This window comes from Mya arenaria, chromosome 4 (assembly GCF_026914265.1).
Source record: "Mya arenaria isolate MELC-2E11 chromosome 4, ASM2691426v1".
Lineage (NCBI taxonomy): Eukaryota > Metazoa > Mollusca > Bivalvia > Myida > Myidae > Mya > Mya arenaria.
The window spans coordinates 29,454,939-29,480,501 of NC_069125.1; the positions used below are offsets into that span (position 1 = coordinate 29,454,939).

A 25,563-nucleotide genomic window follows, 5' to 3' on the forward strand; every position below is an offset into this window, starting at 1 on the left:
AGTATAAAACATTGAACAACTAAACAAAACCATAACCCATATAAAGTACTTATTACAATCAAAATTGTAATTTGGAGATTCTTTGATCAATAACATCAAGCAGTTCTATTGCAGGTGAGAAATAATGAGCAACGAATTATCACTAGATTTGTTGAAAACAAAACAATGCCAATTAAATTCTAAATACATTCTAAAGACATATGAATTAACTGATTAGTTTATATATCAGTTTTAGTCCACCTTATTTTCATGGCAATAACAAGTATATCAATGTCAATTAACAACTATTTTCATCACATAACCTTCGGGCATCTTTTTGAGTGTTTCTCTTAACATTTGTATAGTGTTCACTTCATCTTCTGCTGTAAGTACATATTTACATGGAATAACAACGCCACCACCACTCTCAGATGGAGCAGGCCACGGTGGGAAACTGGGCGTCGGTTCACCAGTCATGATGGCACACACGTGTCCACCCGAATTAAGTACATTGTAAAAACAAAGAATGCGTGGTACATGGCCAATTGGAAGGACAGCTATATCTGACAACTTAAGCTGTCTTTTATCATCGGTTACCATGTCATGTAAAGTGATATCAAACTCAGAATGTCCAGGAATCCACACAAGGCATGCATCTTTATCTTTGATGTAAGTATATTCCCTATCTACAACAAGCTTTGTCACAGGGTCAGTTATTGTGGGTTTTATCTTGTACACATGGTACCCCTTTATCACCGAGTTCTCTAATGTGATAGATGTGCAACAGCTTGCTGAAGACTGTGGTTCATCATGGGCTTCCTTGTCTGTGGAGATATCATGGCCTCTTCCTCTTCTGGCTTTGATGGCAGATATATTAGGTGGTGGTGGTACCTGAAAGAAAATCATTTCAATTAAATACAGAATTAGGTAAAACGAAGAAAAAAGTAGAAGACAGCTGGCTAGTCCACACAGCCACCTGAACTTTAAAGATTTTACAAACCATGAGCAAGTAACTTTGAGATTTATTTCAAATAATTATGCCCCCCTTCGAAGAAGAGGGGTATATTGCTTTGCACAGGCATGTCGGTACTTTGCACAGGCATGTCGGTCGGTCCGTCGGTAGACCAAAGCTTGTCCGAGTGATAACTCAACAATTCCTGGACATATGGTAATCAAACTTCACATGAAGGTTGGGCCTGACCAGTAGATGACCCCTATTGATTTTGGGGGTCAAAGGTCAAGGTCACAGTGACCTTTAATGGTAAAATAATTTTAAAGCTTGTCCGAGTGATAACTCAACAATGCCTGCACCCATGGCCCTCAAACTTGACATGGAGGTTGGGCCTGACCAGTAGAATACCCCTATTGTTTTTGGGGGTCATCAGGCCAAAGGTCAAGGTCACAGTGACCTTGAATGGTAAAAGGTTGTCCGAGTGATAACGTGACAATGCCTGCACCCATGGCCCTCAAACTTGACTTGGAGATTGGGCCTGACCAGTAGCTGACCCCTATTGTTTTTTGGGCTCAATGGGTCAAAGGTCAAGGTCACAGTGACCTTGAATGGTAAAAGGTTGTTCGAGTGATAACTCAACAATGCCTGCACCCATGGCCCTTAAACTTGACTTGGAGGTTGGACCTGACCAGTAGATGACCCCTATTGTTTTTGGGGGTCATTGGGCGAAAGGTCAAGGTCACAGTGACCTTTAATGGTAAAAGGTTGTCCAATTGATAACTCAACAATGCCTGCACCCATGGCCCTCAAACTTGACTTGGAGAATTGGCCTGACCAGGAGATGACCCCTATGCTTTTTGGGGGTCATCTGGCCAAAGGTCAAGGTCACAGTGACCTGGAATGGTAAAAGATTGTCCGAGTGATAACTCGACAATGCCTGCACCGATGGCCCTCAAAACTTGACTTGGAGGTTGGGCCTGGCCAGAAGATGGTCCCTATTGATTTAAGGGGTCATTGGGCCAAAGGTCAAGGTCACAGTGACCTGGAATGGTAAAAGGTTATCCGAGTGATAACTTGACAATGGCTGCACCCATGGCCCTCAAACTTGATTTGGAGGTTGAGTCTGGCCGGAAGATTGTCCCTATTAATTTTAGGGGTCATTGGGCCAAAGGTCAAGGTCACAATGACCTTGAATGATAAAAGGTTGTCCAAGTGATAACTCAACAATGCCTGCACCCATGGCCCTCAAACTTGACATGGAGGTTGGGCCTGACCAGTAGATGACCCCTATTGATTTTAGGGGTCAAAGGTCAAGGTCACAGTGACCTTGAAAGCAAACTCGACAATTCTTGGACCTATGGTCATCGAACTTGACATGAAGGTTGGGCCTGCCCAGTAGATGACCCCTATTGACTTTGGGGGTCATCAGGCCAAGGTCAATGTCACAGTAACCTTTAACGCAAAAAAATAACAAATCTTCCCCCACTGATATCTCAACAATGCCTGAACCTATGATCATTAAAGTTGACATGGATGTTAAGCCTGACCAGTAGATCACCCTTATTGAATTTAGGATTCATAGAGCCAAAGGTCAAGGTCACAGTGATCTTGAATGGTAAAAGGTTGTCCGAGTGATAACTCAACAATGCCTGAAACCATGGCCTTCAAACTTGACTTGGAGTTGCATCTGACTTGTAGATGACCCCTTATGATTTAAGGGGTCATCGGGTCAAAGGTCAAGGTCACAGTGACCTTGATCGAAAAAAACTTGTCTTGTGATAACTTGACAATGCCTGCACCCATGGCCCTCAAACTTGACATTTAGGTTTCTGGTGACCAGCTGATGACTCTGGATTTTGAGTTCATAGAGTCAAAGGTCATGACGGTCATAACACACTTTATCCTCACATTTTAATGGTCATAATCTTAAAACAGCAACAAATCAGCTGTCATTTCGGTCCATGCATATTTCATTCAATTGTCCATATAATCCTGACAACATGGCGCTCAGGGGGGGGGGGGGGGGGCATAATGTTTGACAAACATCTCTTGTTTATTTTAAGTGTACCCTGCTACAATATGATAATGTTAATGTGATGTTCTGTTCCAGATTCAAATGGTTACCTATTTCCACCAACTCTCCTCAATAAATAATATTGTCAACTCTGCCCAAATTCAATCTTCATTCATCTGTAAAACACAAGTGATATTTTTGAAAACAATCACAAACTGCATGGTATACACTTATGGAAGTGGCAATCCTCGATACCAATTAAAACACAGGCGTCTTATAAATTAAAAGCTGATAAATATCATTTTTATGATATTAAGTGAGTACAGTACTGTACATCATATTTATGTATAATAAAAAGTCAAACATTTGAAACTAAATTAGATATGTGTGTTATAATTCATATTTTAATCATAATTAATGTAACATAAGTATCCAGCAATGTTTGTTTTATGTTTAAAAAAATCGGCAATGACAAACTGGTACAAATTCACTATGTTGAGAGAACCCCTCAGACTCACTGCATGAACAAAATGGCGGTCCGCTATTGGTTAATTACCCACACGTAATTATGACCGCCAAATTCTAACAATTCATTGATGAAAGAAAAGAATGTTATGCATTTTTAAGAGGTTATATATTGGCCTTTCATAAAATGTATAAATTGTTCACTTACACATTGTAGTTGGACGAAAAGTTCTCAGAAAAAGCACATGTTGCAATCAAATTGAGGAACAACTGGCTCACGTAAACAGTTGCATCGAACATTCGTATGATACAGATGATTTTGAAGTTCGATTTAACCAATATTTGTTGTGATTTTCACAATCACTTTAAAGTACATAACTGCCAATTTTCAGAAAAAAAAAATTAAATAAACTTTATAGCGTGTATTCAACAAGAGAGTGATCCGCTATTGGTTACGATCCGCTAAGGGTAACTTGACTGTATTGCCAGATAAACGACAGTGCGGATTTCAGCAGGTGCTTGGATGGTCTAATTACGTCATAGATATTTGTGTAAAAAGAAAATAGACATTATATTTGCCTTTGCAGCGTATTAAGGTTGACAATGTTTATCATAAATTTCTCTTGTCAAAATGAACTCAATTTTGATTGTGTTTATATAAAATAATAATGTAAGTAGTTGCCACATTTTCCCTAGTTCTGGCTTCCATAACTTAAATGTTGATATTTATTTTTTTGATGTTTAATATATAACGTGTTCGCTGAAGTTCTTTAGCTACATTTTCCCATGATTATTTTATGAAATAATTACAGTAGGGTAAATCAAACAATTGAGAAATAAAGGAAGATCTACACTGTACTTTATCTTTGATTTAGATTTAGCTAATATTTTAGTACTGCATATAAACAGCCGCTTCTGAGTCTTTAACGGTTTTTGAATAGGCGAAAGTTCCCTATACTCGCATTATTGTGGCTTGTATTTTAGAAGACCTGTGTAAACAAAGGTCCATTGTTTGAATTTTAATACAGGTCTATCAATCCACTATTTATGTTCATCATGAAAAGCATCCAACTTTGACACTGAAATTTAAGACATCCATTACGTTTTGAAGTATTTTGACTGTAAATCATATGACTGTAGTGATCATTGCTTTGGAACACGTTCTAAAGCACTGTAGTTTATCAAATGGCCATATATCTCTATGCTGGTGATCATAGCTGGGGGAAATGTTCTAAAGCACTGTAGTTTATCAAATGACCATATATCTTTATACTGGTAGTCATAGCTGGGGGACACGTTGTAAAGCACTGTAGTTTATCAAATGACCATAAACACTGTAGTTTATCAAATGACCATATATCTTTATACTGGTAGTCATAGCTTGGGGGCACGTTCAATAGCACTGTAGTTTATCAAATGACCATGTATCTTTATACTGGTAGTCATAGCTGGGGGACCTGTTCTAAAGCACTGTTTTTTTATCAAATGACCATATATCTTTATACTGGTGATCATAGCTGGGGGACACGTTCTAAAGCACTGTAGTTTATCAAATGACCATATATCTTTATACTGGTAGTCATAGCTTGGGGACACGTTCTTAAGCACTGTAGTTTATCAAATGACCATATATCTTTATACTGGTAATCATAGCTGGGGGACACGTTCTAAAGCACTGTAGTTTATCAAATGTCCATATATCTTTATACTGGTAGTAATAGCTTTGGGACACGTTCTAAAGCCCTGTAGTTTATCAAATGACCATATATATTTATACTGGTGATCATAGCTGGGGGGACATGTTCTAAAGCACTGTAGTTTATCAAATGACCATATATCTTTATACTGGTGAATCATAGCTGGGGGACATGTTCTAAAGCACTGTTTTTTATCAAATGACCATATTTCTTTATACTGGTAGTCATAGCTTTGGGACACGTTCTTAAGCACTGTAGTTTATCAAATGACCATATATCTTTATACTGGTAATCATAGCTGGGGGACACGTTCTAAAGCACTGTAGTTTATCAAATGTCCATATATCTTTATACTGGTAGTAATAGCTTTGGGACACGTTATAAAACACTGTAGTTTATCAAATGACCATATATCTTTATACTGGTAGTAATAGCTTTGGGACACGTTCTAAAGCCCTGTAGTTTATCAAATGACCATATATCTTTATACTGGTGATCATAGCTGGGGGACATGTTCTAAAGCACTGTAGTTTATCAAATGACCATATATCTTTATACCGGTGATCATAGCTGGGGGACATGTTCTAAAGCACTGTAGTTTATCAAATGACCATATATCTTTATACTGGTAGTCAAAGCTTAGGAATACGTTCTAAAGCACTGTAGTTTAACAAGTGACCATATTTAGCTATACTAGTGGGTAACCATACTAGCGATTGTAGGTGGGGGACACGTTCTAAAGCGCTGTAGTTTAACAAATGACCATATATATCTCTATACTGGTGATCATGGTTTGGGTACAAATTCTTAAGCACTGTAGTTTACCAAATGACCCTTTTTACTGATATTCATAGTTGATTGACACATTTTAAAGTGCTGTAGTAATGGAACTGGTGACTTTTGCTAGGGGACATGTTTAAAAGTGACAAGCTCATAATTTGTTAAATGCAAACTGTGTCAAATCATAAGGAGTGTTAAAACAAAAATAGCAAAAGCTGGAACCGTTTAGCAAAATAATGTTGAAGACCACAATTTCAACCGTGTATTCAAAATTAATTACGGCTGATGTGTTGTTTGATTGGTTGATTGGCATTATCATGTGATATAATTAGGGATGGAAACCGGATACCAAATCGGTATCCGGATATTCGTATCAAGTATTCGAATACTATCCGGATACTCGTATCAAATTTTCATAATAAGTAAATTTCCTATTATATGTCACCCACCTTCTGTTATTTGACACAATTGTCCACTTTATTTATAATTCGTCATATGGCAATTTCACGTTTTCATTCATTCTTTCTCAGTCTTAATAATTTATAATGTTATAATCAAAGCTAAACATTTTACGTCATAGAACTCATGATGAATACCACATAAACACCTCGCGAATTTGATAGTCACTTCGGCCGAGGTGGTTGCTGGGTTACTGCCACGTGCTTTCGAGTTTGTTATTTATCAGCAGGTTTCATGTTAGATGACGCTTTGATTATTTGATAGTCGATTGTAATTGTATTTCATTACATCGTTTGATTTAATGCAATACCTACAATTTCTGTGGTGTTTTGTAATGAAGGATATAATTACGGAAAAGATATGAAGACAAAAAGACGATCTGATTTTTCTTTTTTTACATGCGTGTACTTTTTTTATTTATCAATAAACTAAACATGTTTACATATCGTATGAAAAATAAATTACAAGATGCAAAATGATGGAAATTTGATTGAAAGTGAAAAGATAAACAAATTTGTTTTTGTATTTATTTTTCAGATAGCAATAATTTCTTCATGCATATTCATCAAAAATACGATTGGTCATTAATAGCTTTGATTGCACGACCCTTGTGATTGGACGAGCAAATCCTACGGATTAATGATCAATCCGTTTAATATCAACTAGTGCCAATTAGTGTCAATTAAGCACATCTGAGATCATAAGACACTTGTCATTGTAAACAAGGTCATAGGACACAATATCACGCCTTGTGCAAACACCCAATTAGCAGACGATTTGTGACACATACCCGCTTCGCGACAGACACTGTTGATCACCTGAAATATTTCATCTGAAAAGTTTTATAACAATTGCTATGTCTCTGCTAAGCTATTTCATTGAAATTTTAATTCTTAACGAATATTCGAATACCCATTTTGGTATCCGAATACTTGCGTGATATCCGGATACTCGGATATTCGTTTCCATCCCTAGATATAATGAATGTTTCCTTAAAGGGCCAATATATACACCATTTTTGTTCAAGTCCCGGTAGCTGTGTTGACTAGCCGGCTGTTTTTTTACTGTTTACTTGGTTTTTCCTGGCGTGGGTTTGAACCCCATAAAAAAAACAAAATAAATTTTTATGCACTGGATTTTTTCCTGCATTATTCATAGCATAAAAAACTGATAAAAATAGTTTTTTTCAGATGCATTACAGGGAAAAGTAATATTTGGTCCTAAAACAAATGCAAGTCACTTTTAAGTACTGCATTCAGTTTACTAGGTGTATGCCTTCCAGATGCGTAGTCAGGCTTTACTGAATGTTACGCACGAAAGGGGGATGGTGTTGAAGGAGGAATATCCCTGTAGCTGTAGGAAAAAAATGAAATATAGAACTAACATGTTGGGCACTGATGTGTATTTGGAGGGATTTATAGGTTTGGGGCCACCGACTTTGTAGTAACCAAGTGATTGATTTAGGCTCAGTAAGCTATCCAACACAGAGAGCTGATCTTCCCTTTATTCTGATATCAATATATAGCTTAGCCCTTGAATTTGATGCCATTTTTTGCCATATTTATTTTTTCATTTTTCAAATTAATGTTACACACATGCGTAAGTGCATAACGCTGGCTACACCCCATCCTTCAATGCTTCATATGAGTAGTTATGGCGGTGACAGCTGATGTGAAGTTCTAAATCTTAAGCAATGCAGTTTATCAACTGATCACCTGGAATCATGACTTGAGATTGGATTTTCATCTGGATACACTTGAGGAGTAAAGAGATGTTAAGTTTGAAAAACTATATAAAAAAAAGTTGTTTGATTTGAAGTCTACAGATAAAACTCAGGATCTATACAAGTGTAAGAAATGTGGTTAGAATCAGTAAAGACTTAAAAGAAAGTCTTCACTGGATGTGTTAAGAAATAGGTAACTTTTGGTTTAGTGAAGACATAAAAATGGAATTAGAGAAAAAAGGTCACATTTGATTAAGAAAGTGATCTACAAGAATAGGTTTATGTGAAGAAAACTACTAGCTCAACAATTGGATTCACCTGAGGAGTTACAAGAACATTGGATTAAGAAGATCTACAAAAATAGGTTGGATTATGTGAAGAAACTACTAGATAAACAGAATTGGATTCACCTGAGGAATTACAAGAAACTATATGATGAAGGTCTTTTTTACTGGGCTTTGAAAAAAGTTCATCTGAAATGGGCCAAAGTTGAAGAGAAGATTGAAATAATATGAAAGAATTGTGTGGATTTTAGATGACATGATTGAGTCTGTGACAAAAACACTTCCATTGTAGGTAGTTTTCTATGCTTGGTGAAATTGAGAAATAATTTTTCATACAAGTATGGTTACGTATCTGCATGGAAAAATCAACATAAGCGGAACTTATGTGAACTGTGTCACAAATTAATTCTTCTGAAAGTACACAGTAACTATTATACACTTTTGTTTGCAAATTACGCTTGAATACATAGATCAAGGGTCTGAAGCATTGATTGATCTTGGCTTTTGTTCACGCTTAAACCACCAGGTGAATTTCCTTTCAAGTCTGACAGCTATGGCCTGTCATTTAACTTCATACATCATTTTGCTAACATCATCTGCATTTTGACCAGTTGTTTAACTAATCACATAGAACTTTCTACCAAAAAAGTGGGCTCATTTCCACACAAACCATCCATGTTCAGTTTGCATTGATCTCCCCTTGACCAGGGCTTTAAAGTTTTGCTTGCAACAACTGTATGGTTACAAAGGGAAATCTTTAAAGATTTGATCATGACTACCTGGGTTATCTTTTAAGAGTTGATCATGACTACCTGGGATATCTTTGAAGAGGGGATCATGAATATCTGGGATATATTTTAAGAGTTGATCATGACTAGCTGGGATATCTTTGAAGAGGGGATCATGATTACCTGGGATATCTTTTAGAGGTGATCATGAATATCTGGGATATCTTTTAATAGTTGATCATGACTACCTGGGATATCTTTGAAGAGGGGATAATGAATATCTGGGATATCTTTGAAGAGGTGATCATGACTACCTGGGAAATCTTTGAAGAGGTGATCATGACTACCTGGGATATCTTTGAAGTGTTGATCATGAATAACTGGGATGTCTTTGAAGAGGTGAGCATGAATATCTTTGAAGAGTTGATTATGACTACCAGGGATATCTTTGAAGAGGTGATCATGCCTACCTGAGATATTTTATAAGAGGTGATCATGAATATCTGAGATATTTTTAAAGAGTTGATCATGACTACCTAGGATATCTTTGAAGAGGTGATCATGAATACCTGAGATATCTTTGAAGAGTTGATCATGACTACCTGGGATATCTTTGAAGAGTTGATCATGACTGCCTGGGATATCTTTGAAGAGGTGATCATGACTACCTAGGATAGATATCTTTGAAGAGGTGATCATGACTACCTGGGATAGATATCTTTGAAGAGGTGATCATGAATAACTGGGATATCTTTGAAGAGGTGATCATGAATATCTGGGATATCTTTGAAGAGGTGATCATGAATACCTGGGATATCTTAAAGAGGTGACCATGCATACCTGGGAAAACTTGAAAGAGTTTATCGTGACTACCTTTACCTGGGATATCTTTGAAGAGTTCATCATGACTACCTGAAGGTGGTATAAATTAACCATCTGCTTTTTGCAAAATGGAAAAATGCTTTTAATCATGCCTTAATACATGTAACAGATACTTTTTCAAGCTTCCTGTTGACCGTATAAGGATTGTAGTAATCACTTCATACAAGAAATCAACATTTTTAAATACTTTATTTGAAATCATAATATGAAAATAAAATAAATCCATTCAAACAAGTGCTGACACAGCAATTTGACAAATGTTCTGGACAGGGTTAACTTTACACAGAAAGCCAATTGTTCAATGTTCTGTTTGCATACATAAAAGCCCATATTAGGGAGAAACATTTACAGATGTGCATCTTGATGAACCCACTGGTTCAATGAACTTTTAAAAGTTTGAAGGCAAAAGCTATTACATTTGAGATGAACAGTTACCTTAAATGGAGCTTTAAGCAAAAATCTTAGCAATACACTATCTAATATAAAAGTAAGGTAAAAAAAGTTCTTAGTTTCAGCTAACTTCTCTAAAATAAATAGGGTTGGTCACTATGCTTTTTTTCTAAAAAAAACAAGAGGCTCGTGAGTGCCTATGCTCTACTGCAGGGCTTCTAAAATTTTGGAACCTCAATTGGTCCGGACCCGGCCACAATCGGTCTGGACCCGGCGACACCCCCCCCCCCCCACACACACACACTAAAAAAAAGGCCTGTTCAAAAGTCCGATTATTTAGAAATGTCACACATTTTCGCGATGTCTTTTCTGTCAATATTTTTTCGCTATATTGCAAATCCTAAGAGGGTTCTAGAGCTGCATAGCCGATTCAGATAGTCATTGATACAAGCTTAATTCAAATGAGATTCTCATCGAGTTCTGCAGTGTTTCTAATAAGAACGACTGAAATCGCAATTAACTGTGGCTGTCGGGAAGCGGTCAGACGACAAAAAGTGAGGCAGTATTATGATTTATTTGCTTAATGCATCTACATTGGGTCAACATTCAACTGATACTCTTGAATAATAATATATATTTAGATCTATAATCGGGGCTTCAAGCTATAAGTGTGATATCGACAACAATTTCTTCCTTACTGCGAATTAAAATGACGTAAGCGGCGCACTCAGGTTTCAGACTACTGAGTATGTAGTTAATCAAGCGTGTCGCTATTGATATCGTATAATTATTATATGACTAGTTTCGGATTAACAATGATAAATGCAATTTAAAAGAACAATTTAAATTTAACAGTTTGGTTATTAACAGACGGATATATCATGTAATGATCAACGACAACATAGCATATTCATATTGCCACGTGAAAATATGGACCGATTTTAACACTTAATCAGGATAGCTGCAAGCACGCAATTAACGCATAGTTTGTTTAGGTGTGTCTTCTGCGACCTACCAATACACGTGATTGGACCAATTGCAAGCGTCTGCTTATTAACAGATAGGTGTATAGAGTGATCAGTGTAGCAGAAAAAGCAGCTGGTCGCATCAGTCACATGGTAACTAAGCCACTTTTAAGACCTTTTTTTCTAAAAAAAAAAGAGACCCATGAGTGCCTATGCTCTACTCAGTCTACTGGCATGGCTCATGTGGTTATTTTTAATCCAGAGCATGTATGTAAGAGTAATGGCCAACAAACATATTGTTCACGTTTTGTTTTGGGTTAGCTTAAAACGTTGCACATTCAACATCTGAGAACAGAAAATGTTGTAAGCAGATTAGTTGCATGAACTACTAGTATCTAATATATGTGCCAAGTGAAGGTCATGTGAGGAGAATAAAATTTGCTACAAAACTACTATTGGTCAAAATTTCATTTTTGTAGCTTTAAAAGGACAAAAGGGATGGTGGCCCCGGCCCAGGGCACATAATTTCAACTGTTTTGCTAGACGGTCTACATATAATGCTCCACAACAAATATCAAAGATATGAGCCTTGTGGTTTGAAACAAGAAGATTTTGAAAATATTTCTTAAAAACTAGTGACCCCCGGGGGCAGTGCCAGTTTTGACCCTAGGGGCATAATTTGAACGACCATGGTAGCAGACCACTAAAATAATCCTTATTCAAAATAACAAGGGTCTGCATAGTTGTTTCAGACAAAGATTTTCAAACATTTCCTAATTTAAGTATACCAAACCTGTGAACCCAGTGGCGTGGCCAATAATGACCCCAGGGGCCTAATTTGAACAATTTTTCACATGAATTTGTGACTTTACATGTAAACTTGTCTAAAAATAGACTTCGCTCATGTAGACTTGGCTAAAAATAGACTTACCTAAAAATAGCATTCTTTTTTACTTTTTAGGCCCATAATCTAGGCATGCATGGGCAGATCTGGTTTTCGAAAGGAACCAAGCTCTAATTGATATCTTAAAACTGTACAAGTTTCATCTATATACAATAAAAACTGAAGACTGTATCATGTCCACAAGCAATTGTTTACAGACGCACAGACGTTCAAGGCCCATAATCTAGGCATGCATGGGCAGATCTGACTGGTTTTCGAAAGGAACCGAGCTCTATTGGATATCTAAATACTGTTTTATTGAGATACAATCATAACTAAAGACTGTATGGTGTTCACAAGCAATTGTTTACAGGCGCTCGGAAGCACATACTACGTACACATTACCATCACATCAGATCTTCTGATCTTTGGCCAGTAAAGCTAAAATTAAAACAGTGATTATGTACCAAACTACCTATATCAGGGTATATCACTATTGTATTCTTTTTAGGATATACAAGAGCTGTCATGGGGCAGTGCCCTCAACTATATGCTGCTCTGTCTTAGAAATGAATACAATAATGGTAAAGGTAATTTGCAATAAAGAGACAAAATAAAAATTATGCAAGAAATGCTGCAATGCAAAAAAACAACAACAAGTTTTCAATGATTGACAGACAAACCTAATTAAATAAGCCTTTGTTGTGCGATTAAGTTTTAATAGTTTTTTTTGTTTTAGTGACCTTGATCCTATGGACCCCGAAAGCAATTCCATGAGAGGTCTCTATACTACTTTGTATACTAAGTTTAAAAAGCCATAACACAATCAAATAAAAAAGTGAACAAGAACCACAATGTGACAAAACAAGGTTTGATTTGGTTAAGATTATAAAAATGTGCCTGTCAAAATAAAATAATAACAAGACGCCAATGTGGCAACGCCACATAAAGCTGGATTTTTTATTTGACAATGCAATTTTGCAAACCTAGGATTTGAGCTAATGACCTAGTATTTTTAACCAAAAAGACCCATATTTATATTTATCGGAGATATCATTCATACAAATAACCTGATCAACAGAAATTATTCCATTTGTGTGAGGAAAAAAACGAACATTTTATAAATACATCAGCTTTTCCAGTAAGATCTGTCCCAGAGACCTAGTTTTTGACCCTAGATGACACACTTTATCATCTTAGATTTCAGGTACACAAACAATTTTAAAGTTAATTAAAATTTAAATTTTTGAAAAATATGGTTAGATCTGAAATTCATTATTGGGGTGTGTGTGTTTATAAAATAACAACTGAATTTAGTTATTAAATGATATGGATAGCTTTGGTAAGCATAGATTTTTTTATGACATCAGGAAAATATTTCCTAAGATTTGACCTAGTGACCTAGTGTTTGAACTGAGGTGACCCATATTATAGAACTTTTCAGATAGTATGCAGACAAATATTCTGACAAAGTTTCATAAAGATTTGACAAAAATTGTTCAATTTATGATGTGGAATGATTTTTCTAAGATTTGACCTAGTGACCTAGAATTTGACCCGGGATGACCCATATTAAAAATTTTTCAAAATATTATGCAGACAAATATTCTGACCAAGTTTCATAAAGATATGAAAAAAATGTTGAATTTATGACATGGAAATATTTTCTCTAAGATGTGACCTAGTGACCTAGAATTTGACCAGGGATGACCCATATTCATATATCTTCAAGATAACATGCTGACAAATAGTCTGACCAAGTTTGATTACCATTGGATAAAAACTCTTGATTTTATTACATACAATGAAAACTTTAACGCAGAATTGTTAACGATAGTATAGCCCACCTATTCTTCAAATAGTCGAGCTAAAAATGCATAAATAATAATTTGCATTGCTAATAAGCTCTTGCTCAATTTCATCATGTCCCTTTCACATATGAGTTGGACAGATATATCAATCACTAAATATTAATGGTCCTAGGTCAAAGAATTCAAGGGTCATTGTGCAGAATAACCACTGTTTGCCATGACCTTCAACTTCGACCAACAAACTCCGAAAACAATACTTGTCATGTTCTGGTCAAATATAACCTACCGTAAATGTTTCATGGTGTGAAGTCAACCTTCAAAATGTATTTTCAAGTTATTCAAAAATATAAATGTGTCTGTTTGCAATCATATGCTAAAACATATGCCCATTTGTTTTTACAATAGTGGCATAATACATATAAAATATCTTTAAGGTCAATAAATAAATGACACAATACAGCACAAAAGAGGTCTTTTATATCACAGATTCTCTGCAAGCAAAGCTGGGGTAATTCCATCCAAAGAGCATGCAAACTGACAACAGCCTGTTGAAGAGATTTTCCAGAGGAACAATCCTGGGGATTCATTCCCTTCCTTCTGTCAGAGTAGAGACGTTTCAAACTGACAGCCTGCAATTTTAATGTACATATTTGAAAACTGTTTATATTCACAGTGACTTTTTATAAAACTTTTTACATAAAGTGTTGTTACATAAAATGTTGCCCATATACAATAAAATGATTGAACAGACTATCATAAACAATACGTCTACAAGTATAAGGCCTTAAAGGGACTGTACACCAGATTGGCACTAAAAAAGTTTTTTTCTGTAACATATCTCAGGACAATCATTTTATAGAATGTGTTACGCTTTTATGTCATAATTGTAAAAAAGTACAAATGTAAAAAAAATGTGTCGCCAAAATTGAAGACCAGTGTTGTATCAACTGTGCTACGAAGGCTTACTTCAATCAAGTGGTATATTAAAGCTATAAACCTAGCTTGGTAATATCATGTAATAACATCGACTAGCCAATCACGCATAAGAAATTGATTTTACTAGGTAGACATACCCAGTAATCTTTTTGAACGGAAAAATATGAAATAACTGCTAAACTTAATAAATTGTAAACTATGTGGTACTTCAGTCAGTAAGTTTCAATGCATTGTACACATTAATACCAAGTTTATGTCAGTTTTCGACAATTTTTTCTTGCAATTTGATCATCTGGTGCAGTTGCTTTAACAGCATTTAAAAAAAACACATTCATGAACAAATGATATAATATACTTTGTCTGTGTATAATTATTTAAAACTATATTTTATTTTTATTTTTTAATTATTTTTAGTTTTAAATACAGAAATGCCGATGCTGAGGACTTGGAAAGTTTTATTCTTACACATGGAAGTGGTGCAGAATGTATCCATTAATAGGCATATGTAATTCTGTAGATGTTTTCATGGCTGCTTCTGATATCATGGACTCAACGGCATGGTCAACTGTTGGTCCAGGCAGCGATATATCTGCCATCGCTGTGGAAGGCTCTGGATGAAGGGCGGCAAAGGTCCATGACCAGCTCCTAATAGCAAAATGAATTATTATTCAGAGTATGAGATGCACTATTTATTAAACATGTAAATGTACATGGGTATATCATTTTTGTTCACACTCATCAACTCAATGCTCCTTAAATCATTGTTTATATTTCAATCCTGTACTTGTGTATAGACCTATACTTGTTCATAGACATTTCCTTTAGGCCTGGCAGAAACAATATATGTCCTTATCATACAAAATTATAAACACTAAGCACAGTCTTACCAGTTGGCGTTTCAACACAGTTTGTTCTTCAACATTCCAGAAGCAAGCACGTGTAGACAGACACCAAGCACACACTTTATGGTGATAGTGGTGGTGGTCATTTTGTGCTATTGTGCATCTAATAGCTTGTTAACTGCTACAGGTCTTTTAGGCCAAATCTAAAACAAAATGAACATCTGTCAATTGACCTACAGTGCATGAGAAAGTCATCTTTATAGAGATATATGGTAAGAGAATTTAATTAAAAAACAGAGCTTTTAAGGTGAAGTCCAGTCAAAATCTGTAATATACATGTGTATGGTCAGTGGAATAAGAACACGGCTGAAGACAATATACTTCCTGTCATATCAACCAGTGTTATGTATAGATATGTACCGGGGTATATATAGTCAGCTGTTAAACTACAGTGCTTTAGAACGTGTCCCAAAGCTATGATAACTAGTATAGAGATATATGGTCATTTGATAAACTACAGTGCTTTAGAACGTGTCCCTGAGCTTCAATCACCAGTATAAAGATATATGGTCATTTGATAAACAACAGTGCTTTAGAAAGTGTCCCCGAGCTTTGACTACCAGCTTGGCGATATATGGTCATTTGATAAAGTACAGTGCTTTAGAAAGTGTCCCCGAGCTTTGACTACCAGCTTGGCGATATATGGTCATTTGATAAAGTACAGTGCTTTAGAACGTGTTCCCCAGCTATGACTACCAGTATAAAGATATATGGTAATTTGATAAAGTACAGAGCTTTAGAACATGTCCCTAAGCTATGACTACCAGTATAAAGATATATGGTCATTTGATAAACTACAGTGCTTTAGAACGTGTCCCCCAGCTATGACTACCAGTATAAAGATATATGGTCATTTGATAAAGTACAGTGCTTTAGAACATGTCCCCCAGCTATGACTACCAGTATGGCAATATATGGTCATTTGATAAAGTACAGTGCTTTAGAACGTGTCCCCCAGCTATGACTACCAGTATGGCGATATATGGTCATTTGATAAAGTACAGTGCTTAAGAACGTTACCCCCAGCTATGACTACCAGTATGGCGATATATGGTCATTTGATAAAGTACAGTGCTTTAGAACGTGTCCCCCAGCTATGACTACCAGTATGGCGATATATGGTCATTTGATAAACTACAGTGCTTTAGAACGTGTCCCCCAGCTATGACTACCAGTATGGCGATATATGGTCATTTGATAAACTACAATGCTTTAGAACGTGAGCCCCAGCTATGACTACCAGCATAAAGCCAATTGTCATTTGTTTAACTTCAGTGCTTCAGAACGTGTCCCCCAGCTATGATCACCAGTATAAAGATATATGGTCATTTGATAAACTACAGTGATTTAAAACCTGTCGAGCATCTATGGTCTCAAGTAATTAGTCATTCTAAAATGCCGTTCAGGCTTATTTTTTTAATGATGGTAAGGCCACTACTTTTATATAAATTGGTTTACAAAACCGGCGGGTCTAATTTTCAAAAAAGTACCAAAAAAAAATGAATTTCACTTTTTTTTCAAAATTATTTTCCCGACCGTATTGATTTTGGTGCGAAACGAAAGAAAAACGAACAGATAAGAGTACGAATGCAGTAAATCTCGACTGGTTTGTTGTTCCGTAGCCGTATTCGCCAAATTATAGTGATAGCATGTGAGCCAGTCAACTGTTATGGCAGCGCCGTTGGCAATGGTGGAATTGACGATAGCAGTCATTCTTTGTATGCTATAATTAATTAAAACATGCAGAAATTGTTAAAATAACAATAGCAAAAAAATGGCAAATTTAACAGCCGACACAAACAATAACTGTCACGTGATTGTTGTTATTTTCCGCCAATTTATGTCATGAAAATATTGTTGTTTATAGATAAAAATAAGTGTCAGCGGCTGCCATCGAATTAGTAGACACAAATATCTGTAAATTATGTTTGAGAAAAACATTTTATAACATGTTATGGTTAAATATCAAATAACAGTGCACAGTTTTTAAGTGTTCTGCATTCACTTTTGCTTTAGCATACCCTTAAAGCTAAACAAATGTCTTGCTGAGTGATATTCAATGTATCTTTGATAAAAAGTGTAGTTAATTACATGTAAACATGTTTTATAGTCAATTTCATTGATGTTTTATATGCACAGTATGAGTATGAGATGCACTATTTATTAAACATGTAAATGTACATGGGTATATCATTTTTGTTCACACTCATCAACTCAATGCTCCTTAAATCATTGTTTATATTTCAATCCTGTACTTGTGTATAGACCTGTACTTGTTCATAGACATTTCCTTTAGGCCTGGCAGAAACAATATATGTCCTTATCATACAAAATTATAAACACTAAGCACAGTCTTACCAGTTGGCGTTTCAACACAGTTTGTTCTTCAACATTCCAGAAGCAAGCACGTGTAGACAGACACCAAGCACACACTTTATGGTGATAGTGGTGGTGGTCATTTTGTGCTATTGTGCATCTAATAGCACAAAACAAAATGAACATCTGTCAATTGACCTACAGTGCATGAGAAAGTCACCTTTATAGAGATATATGGTAAGAGAATTTAATTAAAAAACAGAGCTTTTAAGGTGAAGTCCAGTCAAAATCTGTAATATACATGTGTATGGTCAGTGGAATAAGAACACGGCTGAAGACAATATACTTCCTGTCATATCAACCAGTGTTATGTATAGATATGTACCGGGGTATATATAGTCAGCTGTTAAACTACAGTGCTTTAGAACGTGTCCCAAAGCTATGATAACTAGTATAGAGATATATGGTCATTTGATAAACTACAGTGCTTTAGAACGTGTCCCTGAGCTTCAATCACCAGTATAAAGATATATGGTCATTTGATAAACAACAGTGCTTTAGAAAGTGTCCCCGAGCTATGACTACCAGCTTGGCGATATATGGTCATTTGATAAAGTACAGTGCTTTAGAACGTGTTCCCCAGCTATGACTACCAGTATAAAGATATATGGTAATTTGATAAAGTACAGAGCTATAGAACATGTCCTTAAGCTATGACTACCAGTATAAAGATATATGGTCATTTGATAAACTACAGTGCTTTAGAACGTGTCCCCCAGCTATGACTACCAGTATAAAGATATATGGTCATTTGATAAAGTACAGTGCTTTAGAACATGTCCCCCAGCTATGACTACCAGTATGGCAATATATGGTCATTTGATAAAGTACAGTGCTTTAGAACGTGTCCCCCAGCTATGACTACCAGTATGGCGATATATGGTCATTTGATAAAGTACAGTGCTTAAGAACGTTACCCCCAGCTATGACTACCAGTATGGCGATATATGGTCATTTGATAAAGTACAGTGCTTTAGAACGTGTCCCCCAGCTATGACTACCAGTATGGCGATATATGGTCATTTGATAAACTACAGTGCTTTAGAACGTGTCCCCCAGCTATGACTACCAGTATGGCGATATATGGTCATTTGATAAACTACAATGCTTTAGAACGTGAGCCCCAGCTATGACTACCAGCATAAAGCCAATTGTCATTTGTTTAACTTCAGTGCTTCAGAACGTGTCCCCAGCTATGATCACCAGTATAAAGATATATGGTCATTTGATAAACTACAGTGATTTAAAACCTGTCGAGCATCTATGGTCTCAAGTAATTAGTCATTCTAAAATGCCTTTCAGGCTTATTTTTTTAATGATGGTAAGGCCACTACTTTTATATAAATTGGTTTACAAAACCGGCGGGTCTAATTTTCAAAAAAGTACCAAAAAAAAATGAATTTCACTTTTTTTCAAAATTATTTTCCCGACCGTATTGATTTTGGTGCGAAACGAAAGAAAAACGAACAGATAAGAGTACGAATGCAGTAAATCTCGACTGGTTTGTTGTTCCGTAGCCGTATTCGCCAAATTATAGTGATAGCATGTGAGCCAGTCAACTGTTATGGCAGCGCCGTTGGCAATGGTGGAATTGACGATAGCAGTCATTCTTTGTATGCTATAATTAATTAAAACATGCAGAAATTGTTAAAATAACAATAGCAAAAAAATGGCAAATTTAACAGCCGACACAAACAATAACTGTCACGTGATTGTTGTTATTTTCCGCCAATTTAGGTCATGAAAATATTGTTGTTTATAGATAAAAATAAGTGTCAGCGGCTGCCATCGAATTAGTAGACACAAATATCTGTAAATTATGTTTGAGAAAAACATTTTATAACATGTTATGGTTAAATATCAAATAACAGTGCACTAAGTGTGAGTGGTTAAATCGAAAGTAAAATTTCTAAGTCGACACCGGTGACCTAGTTTCACAAGTTCGGTCGGTGGTGTTTATGGATTTTAAATCACAGAATGGTTTGGAAATACTTGTCATATAGTCAATGTAAAGCTTGTGTTTATTCTAGATTACATTTTTATTTATGTTTGGGTTAATAGTAGAGTTAAAACAATGAAAGAGTTGAACACATGTGTCAATGACATTTACTAATGCCGGGAGTTGTATGCAAAACATTTAGATAAAACAACACTGAAAACTATTTACTATTTTGAATAAGTCCATTTCAATTTGTAATGAACTTGATATTTCACTATGAATGAGATTTGTTGTTTTAACCAAGGAATACTCTTTAAAATGCAAAATAAACAAGCATGAAGCATAGATGCTCTGTGAACGCATGTATACACAAAATGGCGGAGTTGGGAGAAGATGAAAATATCCGATACATAATTATGGATTTCTCTGTCAGTTTACTATAATTGGTACATAAAGTTAAGTCACATGCTAGATTTATTATTTTGCTATGTGATTTTTATGTACTGATGTTCTAATTTGCTGCAATGATTTGAATTTGAAATGGATTTGGTGAACATCCCATGGTAGATATCCCGGTCCGAAAATATTCGGACTTAGCATGGATCGGGTTACACACAACTAGGACCCCGCATGGTAAGGGTTATTAAAACTCAAATCTAGGTGTAGTTTGGTTTTTAGTTGTTCAGGAATTGTTTTCACAATATTAAAGGTCAAATGTCTTCATAAAATGTTATTTCCTTATTTACAAAATTGGTAATTATTTCACTTTATTGACATTTTCCAATATTGAAATAACTGAAACAATGTTTAGAAAATGTAATGTATTTTAATACAGTGCAATTTTTGTGTATTTTAATGTGTAAAATGCGCCTTCTCTTTGTTTTGTTTTTATTTAATATTGGTCAGTTTTTAAGTGTTCTGCATTCACTTTTGCTTTAGCATACCCTTAAAGCTAAACAAACGTCTTGCTGAGTGATATTCAATGTATCTTTGATAAAAAGTGTAGTTAATTACATGTAAACATGTTTTAAAGTCAATTTCATTGATGTTTTATATGCACAGTATGTAAGATTTAAACTGTGTCTTTAATTAGAACCTTGAAACTTTGAGTGTATTAAAACATGCATTAATAGCAGTTTAAAATTTAAAATGTCAAGTAAATGATATAAATGTTCAATGTTTTTATGTTGTTCTCTGATTTTCACCCTTTAAGAGTATGTTTTGTGACTTTTTTTCCTTTTTTTTTTTTTTTTTTTTTTCGACCACCCGGTGGACATTTTTTCCAAAAATTCTTGTAAACCAAAAAATAAAAAAGGAGTGGCCTAATATTTAATAAAAAAAATATAATCGTTAACCCCTGGATGATGGGTTCTAAAGTAAACCTGTGAGAAAAGATGCTACTGGTATGGTGCTTGAACCCACGACCATGTGAACACTTGCATGGAGATCTGTCAAACTGAGCTAACCGGGTAACTGATTTTTAGGCAGTTCCCAGCTTGGCTCTACAATTGACAGGTGCATTATACATTATAAAGAAAATATATCCAACACTTGAAGCACTAGTCCAAATAATAGTAACTTGACTGATCTTTTTACAAATTTTGAAATGGCATATCCTTTACATACATTTTTTGTTGTACCAAAAGTGGGTAGCTATTCCGATTGGGATTCCGGTCAGATAATTATCTAAAATATGAGTTATGTACACAAAATATAAAATGCGATGAATTATTATGAGTTTGATGAGTGTTTTCCTTCATTTCATACTGTCAAAACATAATGATATAAACTGTTATACATGAAGAGCACCTGCAAGGCTGCGGAACATAGATTTACAACAATCGGAGCCTTTTGGCCATGGTCAAGTTGTTAAAATTATATATACAAAAGGTGACTGGTCTATCTCGAAGTTAACCTGAGATGGTCCATTTGCTATGCTAGGTAAAATGGTTGTGTTTAAATGCATTAAATGCTTGTTTTGTGGAAAAAAATCTTTGCACTTACATGGTTATAACTAAAATACGAACATAAACCTTTAATATCCATTTCAAACATATAATACTTATCTAACTACGATTTCAATATCTTTCACACACCCCCACATGTTTTGCACAAACCCGATTAGACGTAAGGGATTGTAAGAATCCCATATAACACGTCTATTTTTTTAGACTATTGAAGCACATATGTTCTTTTTTGATGGTTGAGACGTTTCAGGTTAAACAACAATTAAAAATGCAAAATAATTTTAGTGAATAATCAACTCTGAATTGAAAGTAACATGAAGATGTTGTAATGAAGGATTTGCCATATTTATATAATGTAAATATATTTTTTTGAATCGTAAAAAGAGTCCATCAATGTACAAATATTTAGACTAAGAGATGTGGATTAGCTAGATGTACCTTCTAGTCCAAATAATTGTACGTTGACAGATTTTTTTAACGATTTTTGACACAACAAATCCTTCACGTACAAATTGTTTTGTACGACAAGTGGGTAGTTATTCCGATCGGGATTCTGGGGTTAAAGCATATTGCGTCTATAACATTTCATAAAAACAAGAAATATTACCAGATAATGTTATTTTATATAAATTCCGTAACCAAAAAGTAATATCCAGCAAATAATTATGAGTTTGATGGTTTTTTCTTCATTTCATTCTTTCAAAACATAATAATATATACATGAAGGGCACCTGCAAGGCTGCAGTTCACAATTTGACAACAATCGGAACATTTCGGCCATTAATTGTAACAACTCGCCATCTTCTGTAAGCTTCGAGATAGTCAATTCCTGTTGGATACTGGCCATGGCCGAGTTGTTACGATTGTATTATCTCGAAGCTTGTCGGAGGTGGCCGAGTTATTACGATAGGGTCAAGTTGTTCCGCTTGGCATAATTGTTGTCTGTGTCAGTCAACTTTCCTTTCAATGCAAAGGTAAAAACTGTGTTTAATGCATTAAATGCTTTTTTTTTTTGCAAAATAGCTTTGCACTTCCTAGTCCAAATAATTAATTGTACGATCACGGATTTTTTTTAGATTTTTGATATGGCAAATCCTTCACGTACAAATTGTTAAGTATCAAAAGTGGGTAGTTGTTCCGATCAGGATTCCGTGTATAAGCATATAGCGTCTATAAAATATCATAAAAACAAGAAATATTACCAGATAATGTTATTTTATATTAGTTCAGTACACAAAAAATAAATATCCAACTTATAATTATGAGTTTGACGGCTTTTCTTCATTTCATTCTGTCAAAACATAACGATATATACATGAAGGGCACCTGCAATGCTTTAGGGCACAGTTTTAAATCGCTCGGAACATTTCGGCCATGGCCGAGTTGTTATGATTGTATAACGAGGTCTATCTCGAAGCTTTGTCGGAGGAGGCCGAGCTATTACGATTGTATCGAGTTGTTCCCCTTCGCATAATTGTTGTCTGTGTCAGTCAACTTTCGTTTTATTGGAAAGGTAAACAACTTGTTTTAATGCATTAAATGTTTGTTTAGTGCAAAATAACATTTCACTTACATGGTAAAATATGAATATAACTCTTTATGATCAATTTCAACCATAAAATACTTCACTACAAACAATTTCAATATTTTTAAAACACCCCCGTTTTTTGCACATTCCCGTTTAAACGTTAGGGATTGGAAGAATCCCGTATAACACGTCTATTATTTTAGACTATGCACTTCCATGGTAAAATATGAATATAAACCTTAATTATCTATTTCAACCATAAAATACTTCATTTAATACAATTTCAATATTTTTCAAACACTCCCGCTTTTTGCACAAACCCGTTTAGACGTTAAGGATTGAAAGAATCCTGTATCACCCCGCACCGTACCTTCGTGTCCGAAATCGATCACTTCCTGGCAGCTCATTTCTGGATTGTCTCCATCTAAATTTAACATTTTTAGACGCATACATTGATGCCATTTTTTTTCGATTGATGTTGAAGCAATAACATTAAATACAGGTCGGTTATTTTGTAGAGGAACGTGTTCGAAGTAACATTCAATTTCATTTCCGCATAATCGCCGCCATATTGTGTATGACTTTAAAAACTACACCCTATAGTGCAAAATAACAATAGGCATAACGTTGAAACACTGTGATAGTTATAATCCAAATAGCTTACTCAAACAAATACAATAGTTCGATTGCTACTGAAAATAAATCATTTGAAACATAAAAGCTATTTAACAAAATATTACATGATATAAACTCTTTAACCGCGTATGATTTATTTCTTAATAGCTTTCATTCATAAAATATGTTCTTTGCCGGGGTTTGCCGGGTCAGTCTTGAATGCCGGGATATGTGTGACGTCACACGGGGTGCAAACATGTGGTGTAGCTTACTTTTGGTTGTAGGGTAAAATGACTTCGTATGTAAATGCTATACTTTCATTATTTTTCATTACTTTGTTCAATAAAACTCACCAAATTGCAAGTACAACTATACTAAGAGTAACACGCAATGTTTGTCATAAAAAAAGGCAATAACGCGTTAAATACACATAAGCAAGTACTTGACGCCCCGCATTCACGCAAGTAGTTCTGTTGCTACGCAGGTGGTGTGTATTAATATATTCATGTTCAATATGTCGTGTCAGGCGACTAGTCGCGTTTCTGAAATACCGCTCTCTAAAGACTGTCGGCTTGCAGCCGACAGTCTAAAAACTCTGCCATGGCCAAAATGTTCCGATTGTGTTAAAATTGTGACCGGAAGCCTTGCAGGTGCCCTTCATGTATATATCAATATGTTTTGACAGAATAGAATGAAAAAAAACCTGTCAAACTCATAATAAGAAGTTGGAAATTTATTTTTTGTGTACGGAACTAATATAAAATAACATTATCTGGTAATATTTCTTAATTTTATGATATTTTATAGATGCAATATGCTTTAACCCGGAATTCCGACCGAAATAACTACCCACTTTCGATACTAAACAATTTGTACGTGAAGGATCTGCCATATCAAAAATCTAAAAAAATCCATCAACGCACAATTATTTGGACTAGGGGGTGCCGGGACATTTAGCAGTTATTTTACCATCAGTTCATCTCTAAAGAGTGGGGATTTTATTAGGGCTTGTGTGGAGCAAAAGTCAAAGTCCACGCCCTTCCCCCAGCCTGGGGCTGGTGTGGTTACAATTGACTCACTGGTGCAGTAATTATACATGAATCATATGATAATCAACTGGGATTTTCTTATAAAATGTCCATTTAATATGTAACATAAACTCAAGTTAGAATACAGATTCCTTATGCACTTGACAATTGTAACCCCCCCCCCCCAACAGTTCAGGGGAAAGCAGGTCCATCTAATTCTAGGTAAAATACCTGCCGTTCAGGTACAAACTGCTGTTAAA

At 35.3% G+C, this 25,563-nt stretch overlaps 1 protein-coding gene across 1 annotated transcript; it reads right to left on the reverse strand.

Moving 5' to 3' along the window:
- Window positions 1–273: 273 nt before the first annotated feature.
- Window positions 274–9,984, reverse strand: LOC128230740 (uncharacterized). The gene is made up of 2 exons (XM_052943185.1): window positions 9,922–9,984; window positions 274–870 (listed from the first exon to the last, which is right to left on the reverse strand). The coding sequence occupies exons 1-2, from the start codon at window positions 9,982–9,984 to the stop codon at window positions 274–276; spliced, it is 660 nt and encodes a 219-aa protein (XP_052799145.1).
- Between the last annotated feature and the right edge of the window lie 15,579 nt (window positions 9,985–25,563).